Raw genomic sequence first — 18,375 nt, forward strand, 5'->3', positions numbered from 1 at the left:
GCAAACCATGCATGAATGTGTGACCGCATTGCTTTCATTTAACTGAAACACAACGTCATTTCCACTTCTTTCGAAAGTCGATGAATTTGTCCCCGATATTCTGCAATCGGAATGAACGAATGCATGAAAATGTTAAGCGTCCCCTCTGTTTTTATCTATGTATTAAATTCCTCTGTCTTCTCTTCACTTCTAAGACGCTCTTTAAAAGATAAAGCTGATAAATTTGTGTTTTGTGTCTTTGCCTACTCTGTCACGGCATATCTCTTAATCTTTCAACTATAGTTCCGTCAAAAACAATTGTATTTGATAAACTTTACGTGATTTTGCCCCTTGCCTCGCAGTTAAAAAATCAGGCCTGGCCCAATACACGTTCTATTATATTTAACAAATCCCTAGAAATGCCTATAATTCTAGCTGTCTTATTAAAGACTCATCACACAGGCCAAATCTTGATAAGCCTCGACACCAAGAAACTGCTTTCACGGGGGTCAATAGGCCTAGGCTAGCAAGAGCAAGTAAACGTAATGGAGAACCAACTATTGCTGAGTTGATAATTCATGATGATTAAGCAACACATTTTGTTTAAAATGACTTTGTATGAATATAGGAATTTTGAAATCAGATATACATGTACAGGCCATCCCAAGTGCATCCCATGAGATATATTTGTTTTCCAAGTCATCACGTGCTGTTGCTCTGTAATTATAGTAAACCAGTGAATGGTTGGCAACCATGGCGCCTGCCATCGCTCAAATTAAACATAAATTGAAATCCAATGATGAGGTTGGGGAATCTGATCCACATGTTCATATTACGCTTATTGGTATGCCTGATGCATGTGAGTTGGTCGAGTGTGTGTCGGTGTATATGAGTCCAGATGAAAACACCAGCCATGAAGGTTCGATGCGTCAAGGTTGAATCCCTGGTTCTATGCGTCCCGGGTTCTTGAATCCCTAGTTCTATTCGTCCTGTGTTATGTGGCCCAGTTGAGTTGGAAGTAATTTAGTTTATTCCGGTCATTATTTCAGTTGGCTGCTATTGCCCATTTTAGCCATAACCTAGGGACACATATAACCCGTGACGGTTAAGGCTAAAGAACCATAGAACCATTTTGATTTAGGGACAAATAGAACCAGGGAGCCACATAGGGATGACCCAAGCATCACTAGAACGCTGATACCGCAACAAACAAGATGCGCTACGATGAGTAGTTCAGAGACTTGTTCGACACCAACTGAATGCCAGACATTAAATGAGGAATGTTGAATGTAAGATATCAGGACGAGCACCATCCCCGTGCCATTGACCCCTAAAAAGGCGCTACATACGTCTTTGCTCGCCCTTAAATTATACATCTGTCCTGCCTTTTACTTCTGCTCGGCTCCCTCTCACTTTCTGTCTCGTCACTGTCCCCTCGTGTAACGCTTTGTTTTGTCTGCAGGATGACATAGTAGACCTCTTCCCGCCTGGATGTGGAAAGTGTTTGGTAAGTGGTCTGATGGACCCTGGCCTCAGGTTGTGCAGCCCCTTTCCTGTCCTACACGTACCTATGTTTTACGTTGCATAGTGCGTCGATTTCTCTCTTCCGTGTGTTGTCGCTTGATATGGAGCAAAAGTTATAATTGATTTACATTGTTTTTGTGATAGGCGCGATATGCATGTTCTTCCTTTAATCGTCGCTACAGGGTTTTGGCGATTAATTCATTATGGTTGTCGGTTTTCATTCATGTCATTGATAATACATCTGTAATTCCTTGCTTCTAGTTGATAACTGTTACTTATCATACGTAAACAAGGTGTTTACGAAGTGTTCTGTATCCATATTTAGCTGCTTTTGTCGCATTAGTGATATCCAAAAGAGATAAAGCGGGCACTCGTTTATGCATTAATGATCAGTCATACTCCAACCTATTCTCTGGCAATTCTGCTATTTATCGTATACTGTAAAACCGCTAATTTTCGTGGGCATTTTGTTCTCGCGCATTTTATGAATAGTCTCGATTAGTGAAAAAAGACATCGCGAAGAAGTATTTTGGGGTTGAAAACTGAAATAAATTTGCAATCCAAAAAGAAATAGGCGCGAAGATATTTTGGTTTGAACTGAACTTTCAACTGAACCTTGACAGAAATCTTAAGCGGCACATATCAAAAAGAGAGCAATAATAAATAAATTGTATGTATATCTTTATATTTCTGGCACGATTTTACAAATATGTGTATGTATTACATAGTTAGAGTTATTTCGATTGTTCTCCAACGTTACAGTTACATTGTGTTAGGATAACTTTCCCTACATTCAGCCCAATAACTGCCTTGCAATTTCTCTTCTTTGTAGGTTAGGATAGGTTTTGCAAAGTCTCGAAGGACGCATGGAAATTATGTCCATGCGAAATCCTCTAGTGCTTCAAAAGCAACGGAGTCAACAAACACACCACGCTAGGTTCGAACTGCAAGTTTCATCCATTTTGAAAATGCATGGAAAACCAGCATGACTCATGGTAGACACCATTTTATATTGACCAGATGGCATGCTGACTCGCAAGAATTCCTTCCTTGTCATTTTCTCAAATATGAAATGGCGAAACTGAATATTGAATGGGATGAAACAGCTGATTGCTCTGCCATCTATCCAATCTTCATTGAAAAACGACCTTGCCTTTACTAGGTTGCTCTTTATTGCTATACCAATGCTGTTCAGCTGCGCAATGTCTTTCTTACTTAAGTTTAGAATACAGAGGGTGGTGTCACGCTGCTGCTTTCTTTTAATATGTTCAAAGGTTTTTTTAGTTTTTCATGGTCTGGAGAACTTGATTTTACCACATAATATACTTAAAATGCAGGAAACATATGTCAATTTAAAAGCTACTTCAATTTCAGAGATGATGGCCATTTCACTTTCAGCGTGGCAGGTGATTCACATGCATCCCACCTATGCACCTTGTCAATCCTTAAATACCTCAATCCAAGCATGTGAGTTCTTTCAGAGAGCTTGTTCTAAATGACGGACGAACTTTCAAAGGCACGCATCAAGATTAAAAAGATGACCGCTGGTGGAGCTATAGTTCCTTCCTCTCAATATACACACAACAGTTTGTGCCATATTTCGACCAGCAGACTAAAGTTACAGGTTTTCTCAAAGATCTCCACCTTGACAGACAGTAATAAAAACTACCTTTTACTTCGGATTAATGTGAAAGCTTCCCAGAAATCTCACATATCCATCTTCACTCAGGGCATTTACTTCCTCGCGTACTCAATACGTGTTGTGTGTTGGTCCAAATGGTGTTCGATTTCATGATCATCTCAATATACACACAACAGAACTGTACACCAGTAACACTTTTCACTAACCGCCAGTCCGAAGTTTCAGGTTTTCTCAAAGAACTCCGCAAGCCAGCATGCCTTCATTTTGACTCTCAGGGCGTCCTCAGTACGTGCTATGCGGTGCTGCAAAAAACCCTGAGAACGGGATGACATGCATCGTACTATTGATCAATCTAATTGATATTTCTTTGAGGCTACCTCTGCCAGTGCACCACATGTTAATTAAGCAGTTTGACTCCTTTGGGAGCTCCTCAAATCTATGAGCTGCCTATCAGCTTGTTAAACAAGTACACTCCCACATGATTTCCTTGTCGTATATGAAACAATTTTCCTTTTACAAGGATGCCTTCAACTCAACTGGGATCAGTTTTCTGCCACACTACGATTTTTGCTGCAGACATTAGTTTAAACCAATATGTTAAATGACAGATACAAGTATGATTTTTACATGTTACATGTTAAAATGTAATAGGAATAGTACATAGTACATAGCACACTGTTACGTGTATTTGTGCTGAGCTTATCTACTTTGCATTCATGTACATATCTTCCCTGCATCTACTGTTGTGAAAAAGTAAACTTTCAAAATTTCTCTTTTTTTCCATCATCTATGTTTTTTATAATTCTCCTTTATTCGTACATGATTACACAGATGTAAAATATTAAAGCTTACAAAAACAGAGTGCGAACAAACGGTGCATAAAAAGGTGCAACGTGCAATGTAGATAAAGTAGATTTGGCTTTTTGATTTCAGAATGACCTTCGACAGTTATGGTTCAGAGGTACCGGTAGGCGAATGGGCCTCAGCACTTCCGAGAGCATGTTCAGTCGAAACTACATGGATAACCAGAACAACGAGCGGAGAAGTTCCAGTGGTCGTGCCAGTCCACGGTTCCTATCGTCCAGGTACTCGTCATCGAAGCGATACCTTGCCGTACGAATGAACGGTGAGGCGCAGAACTCCAATCATAATAGTAGTAACAGTCCTTCTTGGCAGAACGCTGCAGAGCCACACAGTAAACTATTACGCCAGTCACGCACAAGACAACAATTTGTCTGATATCCAAATGTTAAAAACGGGCCTGCGTGTATTGTATATTTTAATTCATCATATTTGCACGTGCCAAATGCATTTCTGTATTCATCAGATTTTTGTGTGCATAGCGTGATCTTTGGACAGAACTGACTTTATAGACGCTCATCATGTTAGGAGTTAGACAAAACTCCGTCAACGACTCTGTTTTACCTTAGTGGTACAGATTTTTGAAACGTTGTAAATTCTTTTGTTGATAAGATATTCGTCGGCGAATATCTGTGTGATATACAATGTGCGTACGTAACACCAGTACGACCCTGTTTTGTATTCCTGGACACCCCGGACTCTTCTATGTAGATGTTTTCATAATCAGATGGAAGCACAAGAAATATATGGATATCATAATCATTCAGTTGAGTTTGATATATTGTAATGCATTTTATATGGTTTTGTTGTCTGTACCAAAGTAAATGAAATATCAAGCAAGGTAGACTGGTGTAAAAGTAGAAATGTCCTCCTGGAAATAATGTCCGGTCCTGTTATATTTTGAAGATGATGGTACAAGGTTCTATAGAGGCTAGAACTGTCAATACCTCAGAGACTAAATGCGCGTGATATATACTTTGGTTCCCCGGACATTCTATCCTGGGACGTTTCAAACTTCTAGACCGGTTTTGCTTTTGTATATGAGAGAAAAAAATGATTTATCTATAAAATTGACTTGTCTGTAGCAATAAATGAATAGAAATTGAGAGCGGCTAATCTCTGGTCATAATCAGGAGTAAATAATTTTATTTTCTCCTGTCATAACTGCATACGTAGTGAAGCTTGAGTAAAAAAAGTTGTCTTCTTCCGGGCCAACTGCCAGTCTGATTATTTTGCCGAGTAATATCAGCCCATAACTGGCATCGTCTTTGGCCAACAACAGGCAACTACACTTTGTCGCACAATGGTAAGTTATCAGTTTTAATGAAGGCAATCATCACAATCGTCATCGTAATCATCATCATCGCCATCGTCATCGTCATCGTCAGCGTTAGCATCATCGTCATCTACATCGTCATTGTCATCGTCATTGTCATCGACGTCATCATCGTCATTGTCATCGTCATTGTCATCGCCATCTTCATCATCATCATCATCATCATCATCGAAATCGTCATCGTCATCGTCATTGTCATCGACATCATCATCATCGTCATCGTCGTCATTGTCATCGACATCGTCATCCACATCCACATCGTCATCGTCATCGTCATCGTCATTGCCATTGTCATCGACATCATCATCACCAGCATCATCATCATCATCATCATCGTCATCGACATCATCATCATCGTCATCTTCATCGTCGTCTTCATCGTCATGGGGGATCGTCAGCGTCATCGTCTTCAATATCATCACCGTCATCCCACTGTCATCGTCAATTCCATTATACCATAGCCATTACCATTATGGCCACTATAGCTTCTTTCATATTTTCACAATCGCTGAAACATAGTTTGCTTCAGTATTGGTGAAATGTAAGAAAATTATATCAAACTTCGGGATTTACTCGGTATTGGTAAAAAAGGATGTTTAGGTTCACCGAATAATCTCAAATCAGCAGGTTCTGAAAGCATGGTGACTAAAAATATTTCTCTCCGTGTTCCCTATTTGGAACTTCGTCAGCCATACGACATGATATATCTCAGGTGACCATAGCAGTCAGATGCTGGTAGGGTAAACCCTTTATCATGATATCGACCTCATCATTTTTTTCATTAGGCCTATACCACGAACAACTCGCCCCTCTGAGAGCCACCTCAGTTTTGCATTTGCCATTTCTTAAAGTCATATCACTTATGATCTCAAACGAACACATCATGTTCATTATCAGTCATCAGGTCAATTGTAAATGCGATGATCAAACTCATCTATCATCTCGCGCCATCGCGTTTATCATACGCAACAAGTCCTAATCATATTCAACACACCGAAAAAAATCATTCCCACCCAGTAAACTGTCTTCATTTACCATAAAACATCATTACTGCAGCTACCGAATCATTATCAATATATTTCAGCCCATCTCATTTCATATCAGTCGAGTGAAAGGTTTTGAGATTTCAAAGAAAACAATGAAAGTGCCAGCCAGATTTGGTTTATGAAACACTCTTTACTCCAAAACGCCTTCCTCAATGCCAAGCGTCTAACGAGAAGGGAGTTTGTATACCCAAGCATGACAACTGACCAGCGGACCAGCATCGCAATGCGGGCCTCAAAATCTTCCACATTTCGCTCACGAGTCTGACGCCTCAACCACTTCTAACCAAACTACACTGATCCTATATTTTCTAATATAAGTATCACGCAGCCACTCGAAGTTTTAAATTTGTATTTAGGGATAAGCTAATGAGCTAAAACGAGTAGTGGTCTTGTTATAAGAACGCATAAGATGGACTCTCAGCGAGTGAACAAGTCAGTGAGTTGGACTGGAATATGGTATCCGTGTACCGGGTATAGTCCGTAATCAATGTCCGGGCTAAACCAAAGGTTAATGTACTTCTTGTGATGGAAACAAGTGTTTTTTATCATATTTTATGTATCAAAGGCCACGGAATATGTACCTGTCAAACTAATGAATGTAATTACATGTACGTGACCCTACATGAGAGATGTCATGGCATCTTTCCTCATATTCACCAAATGGCATCTTGATCATCAAAACCTAGATATCACATCATTTACTCTCATTTGTAATCCATTGGCATGATTTATCATCACCACGCCACTTCGTGTTCCTAATTTTTTTAACAACAGGTGGGTGCGATCGGTTATAGCATAAGAAATCTTCATTCTCAATCTTACATTGTACATGTAATCTGAAATATCTTTTTTGCAATCTATTAAATATGAATTAGTTTACTGTTTGAACAACTTCTGATATAACAACATGCTGTCGAATAATCATATTTCTAGTTCCGGAGCTGGAAGACTCTGATTTGTAATGGTATTAAGAAATATGTAGTAATCTATTATTATACTGTAAATACCATATAGTAATACCGTGTATATACGTGTAGATGTTATGTAAATAGTACAATGATATCGTTTGATCTGTTTGAATAAAATCCAAAATCATGATGAAAAAAACGTTTTCTTTTTTGCTACTTTCCCAAGTTGGCTATATACCTGTCTATTGCATCAAAAGAACACATATCCGAATTGCCCCTAAATATTTTGTTATGCTGGAGTAATTTTGTCCCATCCCTCTGGTTGTGACTTTGACCTCTTAGTCTTGATTCGGGAGGTCGAGTGGGAGTTAAAATCAAACACAATAATGAACACCAGCCGTGCAACACAGCTATTATAAAAGGATCGTTTGTTGGGTGTTTCCATCACAACCGGGTCATGCTGGGCTTATTCACCAATTCTCCAAGGAAGTTTTATCATTTACACAGCCAACAAAAACTGTAGTATTTGGAGAACATTTTACACGACGCGGAAGAAAACTTCCCTTAAGGCCATCGGCAATACATGCTCTGGACGAAGCGTGTGGTTGAGGCCAAGAAAGGCACGATTGTTCGAAAGTGCATGCACGGCAGTAAGTTTTGAACGAACTGCCTCCCTGAACAAGAATTAACCAGAAATCTGCAGTGACACCTCACAAATATGTGTGATACGAAAAATAGGCAGGTGTGAGAAAAAAAAGGTTCCGTGGAATGACAGATTCCGCTGTGCAATTATAGTCTTCGGGGAGTAGGAGTAGAAGAAGGGGAACGAATCTTCACTGCGCCGTCCATGTTTTCAATCTTTGGTAGGGCCATCTATGCGTAATACAACTAGCCAACTATCTAAGATTGAAAGCCAACAATGATCCTTTAATGCTTTGAGCTCAACATTATCTGAGCGAGGTAGCGTTCCCGAGGACATCTGACTCGAAGTGAAGAACCAAACGCTCCTACACGTCCAAAATTAAGCAGCATTCTAGTGACAGAAGATTGGCTCAGCATCTCAAAAATTGGTTAGAAAGATATAGACGACATTATCCCACCAAGAAATTGCCTTAGTGACGTGGTATTTGCCTTATAATGTACTAAGTTGCTGACGGTCAACATGCTTCCAAGGTCTTCCTGTACCCAAAGTAACCGATCTGGACAATAAAATCACTATTTGTCTCTTTGCGTGGTTTAACCAAAGCTTTGTTTGAAAACGTTTTAGGTGGACCAATAACTGTCATATGTTCATGCTTTATTGATAGATTTTATAGATAACGGGGTGTTGACTACAAAATCAACGAACTGCTGCTTTGACTAACTAATATCCATCAAGGTTACTGTCGGGGTTTTGGCTTGCAGTAAGTAAGTAATTGGGAGAGTGGATTCTCCACTGAGATAATAACTTGTAATAGCTCGTATGATGAAATGGAAAAGGCAGACCCAGTCACTATCTATTCATATCATCGAAAGTCATGCATACATCAATTAAACCGTTAGACGTACCGCCGAGTTAAGTTATAACGCCAGTGTCAGTGACAACACATGTTTTCGACAAGCGGTGTGTGGGCGTGCCATCCAATGTTTTGACCCATGTTTTTTCCAAGGTGGCAAAAAATTGCGTATGATATCGGCCCGAATGACTTGATTTCCTGATTAATGACCCATTAGATAATGGCGCGATGGCAATCAAATGACCATAACTGTGTTTACATAACTGTTCATGATCAATACACTATTTCATTATGTTTCTCTCTGTATACCAGTATACGACATATCAGTGATATCAAAAACAAATATGACCACATAGGTATTATGGAAAAAAACTTGACCAGGTATATTACATTGTTGGAATTCTTCATGGTTATCAACGATGGGATTAACACTGACCTACGCGTGCACTTTAACAATCAACAAAGCCACCTAGATAACTTCACCTGTAAAAGATATTCTCATCACTGAAGTAAGTCGTAGAAATGTTCTTTGTTTGCTCATTTACATGTTCGGTTATACCAGTAACTTGTTAACATGACGGATACATGTAGTTTCAGGAATCTCGGAACCGCCGGCCCCATTGCATGTATAGCAACAGTCGTAAGCGAGGATGGTGTGCTGGGGGTGGGGGTGGGAGGGGGGGGCGGGTTAAGTTATTGTCACTGAGATCGAAACGATGCAATGTAATTGCAGCAGCCATACTATCTCAGTCAATATCAATTCAAAGGTCTATCCCATATTTTGAGTGTGATCTTCGCCGATAGCTTAGCAGTCTTTACTGAAGCCTCGTGGAATATATATACATGTACATGTAGTCTGACAGGTTATCCTGGTGATGGTCAATGTATGTAATGTATATTTGGCTACCCCGCCGAAATGTAAATATATCTCTCCGAGTTAGGTGCCTGTCGAGTGTCTCCAGTTCGACAATAAATCACGAACAAGTAATTTACCGCCTGTCTTTTGAAGCCTTATGATTGTTGACTGCTGATATATTCCTCACTAATATGCTAGCTCTAGAAAGGAAATTAGTCAGCTCGATAACCGCCTTGAAATGATTGATTAACAGTTTTCTTGAAAAAAACACCGCTTTCAGCAAATGAGCTTCCTCTGTCAATATTTACCCCTAACCCACATGACCGTACGCCCTCCACCCGACATGTCCGATACGTCTAATTGATCGCCATAATATTATCTAGAAGTCGTATACCACATTACATTCCGAAAGAAGGATATAAAAAATCATGCAGGTTACTGAGTTGTCTCATCCCTTGCTAAATTGGTTAACATATCAAATACATACATGTACTTCACCGTGGCCTTTAATTCAGTTCTGTGAAGAATTTTACGACATGTATTAAGAGTATTGTCATCAGTGTTTAATTTGTATCAGGTGCGACTCGCCCAAGGTCCATCGTGTTTTAGGACCGACGCCGACATGACCAGAGCGTGATATGAGACACGCTGTTGACAGAACACCCAACAATAAACTGTAAAACGACGTCAGCATTCTGGATCTTTGTTAACCTTGTTAAATAATCCTTAATCATAGGACATGTTTGTGCACTTCTTCCCATTAATCTCAACACGTTCAATATCTACTCGAGCAGATCGTCCGTCGATCAGACAATATCGTCCGCTAACGTCAGCGAGTGGGCCGACTAACATCACCTGGTTGTTAGAGCAACGGCCAGGGCGTACGCCAAGGCATGCCAGAGAGACCAGTCGAGGGAACATAGGAACACTGCCTTTGTTTCTTCCTTGGAACAATCGAAGGCAAGTTCAGGATCAGGAAGTAACATTCAGGTAAGGCCAATCTCAATGATTGATTTTGTCACCTTCCTTTGAGTGTGGTGTAAAAGGAATTGCTATCCTGCGGGGAAATATCAGCTGGACATAATGGCTTGATTAAACATTGGCTTGATTTTCGAAGATGTTCGCCCTTCTCTGGAAGGTTGATTACAAGTTATACATACCACTTGATACACGCTGTCGGCGTTCTGAAAGAGTCGTTAAGTTCAGAAAAAATACACTTAGATGGTTAAACAAACTCAGCTGACCATCAGTAAGTATTTATTTGTTTTAATCCATGATCATGCATTTTTATCAGAGTCAATTGATTACAGCCACCACCTGCAACTACCTTGGTCCTTACTCCTGCTGAAGATTAAGGGTGAAACTTTCGAAGATATTCTGAGGTGACAACTCGTCCAACGCTTTCTAAGAATACTCACCGCCACTGACTTTCTCGACAATGGTGGGCACAACTATTGAACCAGCTGCTTATACCGCGGTTGGCTCCAACACAACTCTTATCGACATTGGGTTCGATCTCCAAAACTTTTCGCCGGACTGTTTGGTCTTCGCCATTCCGGAAAACGCCAGCGACGTGATTCTCCGGGATTATCTCTCAAAGGAAATAATCACGACTTTCATCGTGCTATACACTCTCATTATTGTGCTAGCCTGTTTCGGGAATGGCCTGGTCATCGTTATCATTGCCAGGAACAGAAAGAACAGGACAGTGACCGACTGCTTCCTCCTGTCCTTGGCTATAGGGGACTTACTGATTGCCTTGGTCAACATGCCTTTCCAACTTTACTATCACATTCACAATAGATGGGAACTTGGACAAGAGATGTGCAAGTTTGTCAACTATATCCAGGCGATTACAATCACAGCTAGTATAGCGACTCTCACAGCTATAAGCTTGGACAGGTAAGCGATATAATTGTTCAAATGGCACTTGTTGGTGACTTACGGGGGGACTCACGATCACGCACCGACCCAAACGTTGCTAACCTTTCGGTCATGGGGAAGCAAAAAACCTCTTTTGGCCTCCATCAGTCTGAACATCGTCCAGAATCTGCCTAAAACCACGCTTTTCGTGGCCATTGAGGGTGCATCCCCCTCTAACTACAGCCCTGTTGTTTAATACGATGTTTGCAAAATCAGTTTGCCTTAATAAAATGGCCTTCATTGGTAAGGTGCACAAGTCATAAACGGCATAAAATTCATTAAAAATTCGTTTGATAAAATTTTACGATAGTAGATATTTCGAGTAGATTATCATCTCACGCAAAAGAAATGATTTTCTATATGCAGAAATACTTTTGTTAATATTGAATCGAATCGGGCCAGTCATAGGTTTAGTCATTGACAATGGGGAAAGGGTTCTCCTTTCTCTTAAATTTCGGAGTTCGGCGGTCAAATTGGTCATCTTTTAGGTGACAACGATAGTCAGAGGACTGGTATAATAAGTCATGTCTGATTCATGCAGCAAATAATATATTGCCTGAATATACGTCAATAGTTTCGCTGTACTGTCTGATGAGGTGACCCCTATTAGCCACATCTTGTAACTGAATCTGACCTGTCAGGACCCTGCCTATAGACTTCCTTTAAATGCCAGCTCCCATGATGAGATCAAATTACTCACAGTCTATTTCCCGAGATGCACAACAGTTGTGAGAACACACAAAGCATTCAATATATTAAATTGTCTGTATTGATGTTAAACACCGTTGTATTTGCTACGTAAACAATAGATATAATGTATAATTAAATCCCTGACACATTGACAGGAGGTTGTGTCATCAGTATGCACAACAAATGGTGCAGTATTACAAACCAAATGAAGGCGCGAAATCCAAATGCTAACAGAAATGGTCAGAAAAACCCTGCCCAATACTTTGTCTTCTCTGATAAAATGAATTGCCGAGTGCTTGATAAAAAAAATCAGATAGTGTTTTCTAAAAGATATTCTCCCTTTAACGCACCATATACGTATCTACCAGTGCGTTCACTTAAATCAAAGACATAGTTACGACTTGGCCATCTGCAACAGTTCTCACTTAGAAATAATGAGACAGATATTGAAATTACATGTCATAATCAATGATATATATGCCCATGATATGATTATAGCCGCACGTAATATCTCCTGTTACCTCACATTTGAAGTAAAATTATATAAACGGTACAATAACGCCGCCGGTCATCGGTCAATGGATGCCGCTGGTGGGCTGCCGATTCATCCACCCATGGCTTGCCAGTTGTTGCTAGCGCTGTTCTTATCTCAGGTGAAGTTCGAAGCACACTGAAAACATTCAGTCCCAACCGTGCTGTCTCTACCTTCATGATAATAATTGTGTCAGTGATAGACCTATTGCCAAGTTGCTTGGAAGCATAAGCACATATTTTCCTCGTTACTTTTAACGTACTTGATCACGTAAGGTGAAATATATCACTCCTCGCCGTCATCTCGAGTATTGAGTGATACCATATGGGCAAGTTCAGACCGGGATTAATATAACATTGCATCAAGCTAATACACCAATGAGCATTTGATACTTGAAGTGTTGCCGATATGTCAAACACTGATTACAATCGACGCCACTTTGACTGGTGTGAATTATGATAATGGAAAAAAAACAGAAAAAAAACTAAAATAAGTATATTATACTCTGTAGACCTGGTAAGGTCGATCGACGGTGGTTACCATAGGGCCACGGGTAGCCTCGTGGAATCCTACAAGTCAATAAACAGATCGCGGGAAACCGCTTGTTACATTTTGGCCATAATCGATAGCTCTGGCATACATGTATATACATCCGTCAGCAACGTGTCTGTTAGCTTCGTACAGCCGAGCAGTTGTCCCGACCATTTCCGACCAAAGGTATTGCCGAATGGCCATTTAATTAGTTTAGTTGGCCAATCTTGAATCTTGATTACGAATAACATGTTATAATTCAGCTTTTTGTGTCGTGCTTTTTCAGATACGTTGCGATCTGCCATCCCTTCCGGTCGAGACAAAGCAAAAGTCAATTAAAGGCTATCTTGATGCTGGTATCGATCTGGAATTTCTCCTTCCTCATCTCCATCCCACAGGCATTCTTTAGCAAGATCAACCCACCCAAGATCTACATCTCGCCCACAGACGGCTGCATGTCGCTGGCATACGTCTGCCAGGAACACTGGAACTCACGTACAGAGTTCCTCATCTACAACATTTTCTGGTACTGTGTGATCTACGTGACTCCTACCATCATCATGATGGGGTCTTACACGGCTGTCGGCCATCGGCTGTGGATTCGGAAACCTATCGGGGACATGTTGGAGAATCCTCGGAACTACGACCGGCATATTAAACAGAAGAAACAGATCGTGAAGATGCTGTTCATTATTGTTGCTATGTTTACCATTTGTTGGTTCCCCTTCTTTACGGTCCATTTCTATGGATCTTTCAACGAGACCGGTGACGATTTTCAGATAACCCGCGCGATTTTGCAGCTGGTTGGCTATTCTAATTGCTGCATTAACCCTGTCGTGTACACATTCCTGAATAAGAACTTCCAGAATCAGTTCCAGTATCTCCTGTCTTGCTGCAGCTGGCGGAGAAAACCGCTAAAACCGGAGGCCATTGCTGCTACAACAATGATACACAATACAAATTCAACGGCCATGGAAGCATAGGTCAATACTGGTCACTATAGTGCTAAAATGGTAGATGTTGTCCTAAGTTATTTGTTGGCGTAAAGTTCAAAAAACATTTTCGTTAAACATAAGTACCTAATGTAGGTTTAGATAAAGAGGGATGATTCTTGATTCATCTTTTAAAGAGAAACCATGGCCTAACTGTTTTAAATAATCTCTGCTGAGACTGGCCCAAATGTGCTGAACCTGCTGCCACACACATGCAGCTCATGGTTGGTTTTCTAATTTGATTGGACTGGCGCGAAATAATTTTACAAATAAATCAAAACAGTCCTGCCTATGGTGTAGCTATACTCAGAGTCAGCCTATGTAAATATCAGATCATAGTTTTGATCTTGTCAGACCGTCCGAAATATCCGATTATGATCCAATAAATAAGGTATGTGCAATAACTTAGTCCAGTGTTGTGTTTGACAAGAAATACATTAAAATATTTCTATCACCTTGATCAATTATCATAAATTCCGCGGTCGTTCGGAAAGTTCAATATCAATCAGACCGTTTTGCTGATTATTTCATTCCGACGAAGGCTATTGGCAGGTCTTTTTACAATTAAAGGATCGTGATCGACCATCCCATGACTGACATACACCTGTGACTGTGAATTCCCTACTGACCATGACTATACGGGTATTCCTCAGGAAGACTTATCTGAGTGCGTGATAACATATCAGAGAGGTCTCAATAAAGGCAATTCGAACACCATGCAACATTTTTAGTTTTGACACACGTACGTTTTCAAGGCGTTTTTCTGAGGAGCTGTTTTCTGCATCGGGCTTCTCGTATTGAAACAGAATTACTTCACGACTCTCTTCTTTGAGACCATGGAAAAAAAATCCGTATCGCAGTCTATGTGTTGAGCAAGGCAAATTATCCTCATCTCGGATAATAAGCTGAGAAGAAATGACAAGTTCCTGTAATAGCCGCAAGATGTAGTGTCCATTATGTCCGCGATGTGACTTGGAGGTGACACAATCGGAAGACTTAACACTGATCGTTCGGTTTAAGGTCGACCTACCACAACGATTCACGTCTAAGTATATGGTTCAAGAAATCCGCTATTAGTTTTCTGCCTTCCGTAATGACCAACATGTATACGTTACTTTAATAAGATGCGGAAAACCAAGAATAAACTGAGATATGCACAACCTTGCGGTTTGGGTTTGGGGTTCTCCCGGTCCTCGCACCTGAAGCTCGTCTGAGGCCAGTTCGCCAAACACTCAAAAGATGGAAGCCCTTAAACCCGCCAATGCTACCTTCCAATCACAGTGTGTGGGTTGATATTGATTTTTATAAAAGCTACATGTGGGTTTGTTTCGATAACTCGATAACATTATATATAGGGATATCAAATAGTGACAACTAAATTTACTTTCAATCGGCAATTTCATGACTAGCTTTGACCACTGACACGTGACACCCGTGGAACATCCTGACTAAACAGATATCCGACGAAAGACATTTTGATGAGAAATGTAAAACCATTGGTAGAATATACGGTCGTATGTACCGTGATATAGTGGAGGCACATATCGTTGACATCCGACCCATCTTGCTCTTACCATCTAAGTAATCTCCATTCAGGCAATACTGCAAGATGTGTAAAAGTTTACGGGCTGCATAAAGTCAAATATCACTCCAAGCAACGCCGATGGCTAAGTGACGTAATGGTATCGTATCATAGCAAGACAATGCTTTAGTCGGGTTTCTCATCGCGAATTAAATTAACTTGGATTAGCAATGATATCATCTATATTTTGACTCACCCCCAGAATATCGTGACAAGACTCTTTGTCTTGACTTCAGGTTATTTCAAGGTCATTAATCTTTCTGTTATCAAATTATAACAAAGGACTCTTTCTCTTTGATGTTTGCCACAAAGATGACATCACGGTGACGTCATAGTTAGCGTCCATCCATGATCCAACGGTTCATGAAAACGAATGTCGCCTGATTGCGGTCAATTTTGTATAATGTCGCATTCTTTACTTTATGACGATTAAACAATGAATATACATGTAGTAGCATTTTCTGTTAATATGCAACACACACAGCTTTGACCGTTTCTTCTGACCCGATGTACCCTGGGACAAGGTATTGCAGCATCGACAGAAATATAGCTATGTCTTGGTGATTCAGAGTCAACTGATTAGTCGCACCCTACAGCTCTGATTCACCCTAACCACCAGCTTAGCAAATCAATTTGCATTCTGTCAACTTTTTAGACAGTGAGAATTATCCACTGTAATGTTGAAAGGTGAAAGACAATTAAAGTGTCATATAACACTGTACTTTCCCTAGACAGGGCAAGTTGCCAAAAACAGCGCCTCGTTTCCAGGGTGAATAAACAAAGCCAGCAGAAACAAGTTTCCGATCGATAATTCGTATTCTAGTTTATTGATTCGCCGCGATGTCGCCACTAAAAATACTACAGACATTTCGAAATTTCGATGCCAGGCTCTTATTCAGTTTATCAAGCTTAATCAGTTTATATCAAGCTTCGTAATAATCAGGTCCTCAGTACAAATAATTAATGACAAATCAGCAGCTGAACATCTTCTTCTCTTTTGTACGGCTTGATAAATCCTTCCCTACTTTTTGCATGCCCTGATTTGCAACTTGCACCGTTCAGTTCATCGCGATTTTTTAAGGCGTCAATAAACTCACATATCTGATATTCGATTAGATTTTGAGTTGTTTATTTGTATTCTCTACCCTTCTCAACACTTTACTGGCCAGTCTACCCGCATCTGAAAGATATTTGATGAGACACCATGGCTTTCGTGTGGGTTTTCATCGGTTGATTCCAAGTCGTGCTGCTTAATTATTTTCCATTAGTTTTTAGATGCGTAGAATCTCCAGACTGCTGGGCTCATTATAAAGTACAGCCTTCTGCCACAAGTTTATTCATGGCGAGATGACTTGGTGTAGGCGTATATACCTGGAAATGCAACGTAAACGAAATTTTATAGATATCCTCACAGAAATGACAAAAAAGAAAAACTAATTGGAAAGTAGTTATCTTACCCAAGACGTTTTCTAGGAATCTCAAAGAGAAAATGTTAGTAAATTACGCTTAGCCCTTCAAAGAATACTTAAGTACTTGTTATGACTGGGCATGATTGACCCATAGAATCCATTGTCAGCATATTTTACACCAAATTGGACACTTAAAATCTGCTAAACAGATTACTAGCCCGATTGCTTGCATAACATATGCTATAGGTCTTGGAACTCGCCCAAATCTTCTAATATTGCGTCACTAGCTGACGTCATTTCACAACATGCTGCTCGTACATTTAACGGGTCACAACGTTGACGACAAAAATAATAGTTTTGTTTACAAGTAGTAGTGGCGAGAGTATAAAGCAGATTTGATAATCGGGACAGAGAAAAGGCCAACTAAGAAACCATTCAGGAGCAATACGGTCGTTCTACTTGACTTGCAAAAATGCTAATTGGCTTAAAATCCAGATATATTGATATCAAAACCCATGAAGCCCACCAATATTATGATATTCCCTAATGTAAAACATTAATGGCATTAAAAGAGACAAAGACGACTTACCTAACTGTCTTGAGAAGACACCGATTAGCTCAAATGTCTCTGACTAGGATACTTACGGGTTAGAGATAAAAAGACCGAAAACCATGAAGACACTGTGTTTGTGGTTCTTCAATACCTCATTGACACTTTTATTAAGTCCTTATTACCTAAAAATAATTGCCATTAAAAAATCAAGTATGGGCTGGAAGGCCAAACGACCTATGATAATTTCATATGACCTCGGTCGTTTTTACCTGATTATTAATGATTTATGAAAAGGCAAACTTTACAACCGCGGACAACCCGACGCTTTATCTCTATGGTGTAACCAGTTCATGCCCAAAGATATCATGTCTAGCACCATAAACCAAGGAGGGCGTTTTTAAATCACACACCTATCCGAAATAACACGCGATCATGAATCATGGTCTTATATTCCACCTGGCCATTGAGTAAATTGCCAACCAGACAATTCGTACATCGATCACGAGTTTCGAAAC

General features: G+C 40.1%; 2 protein-coding genes across 5 annotated transcripts in view; both read left to right on the forward strand.

The window, feature by feature from the left end:
* Window positions 1-6,961, forward strand: part of LOC135491879 (RYamide receptor-like) — a 97,040-nt gene extending 90,079 nt beyond the window's left edge. For 3 of the 4 annotated variants that reach the window (XM_064777901.1, XM_064777899.1, XM_064777900.1), the window contains exon 4: window positions 4,079-6,961. In XM_064777901.1, the coding sequence (XP_064633971.1) occupies window positions 4,079-4,384 (306 nt within the window). In that variant the 3' untranslated portion in view covers window positions 4,385-6,961. Of the gene's footprint in view, window positions 1-1,441; window positions 2,233-4,078 lie in introns of those variants that run through there. The other variant, XM_064777902.1, reaches the window with a different exon arrangement.
* Window positions 6,962-9,253: 2,292 nt separating this feature from the next.
* LOC135497051 (QRFP-like peptide receptor) lies at window positions 9,254-14,688 on the forward strand. The gene is made up of 4 exons (XM_064786762.1): window positions 9,254-9,301; window positions 10,443-10,638; window positions 10,959-11,550; window positions 13,611-14,688. The coding sequence occupies exons 3-4, from the start codon at window positions 11,087-11,089 to the stop codon at window positions 14,305-14,307; spliced, it is 1,161 nt and encodes a 386-aa protein (XP_064642832.1). The 5' UTR covers window positions 9,254-9,301; window positions 10,443-10,638; window positions 10,959-11,086; the 3' UTR covers window positions 14,308-14,688.
* The last annotated feature ends 3,687 nt before the right edge of the window (window positions 14,689-18,375 follow it).

The sequence above is a fragment of the Lineus longissimus genome, chromosome 1, assembly GCF_910592395.1.
Source record: "Lineus longissimus chromosome 1, tnLinLong1.2, whole genome shotgun sequence".
Classification (NCBI taxonomy): domain Eukaryota; kingdom Metazoa; phylum Nemertea; class Pilidiophora; order Heteronemertea; family Lineidae; genus Lineus; species Lineus longissimus.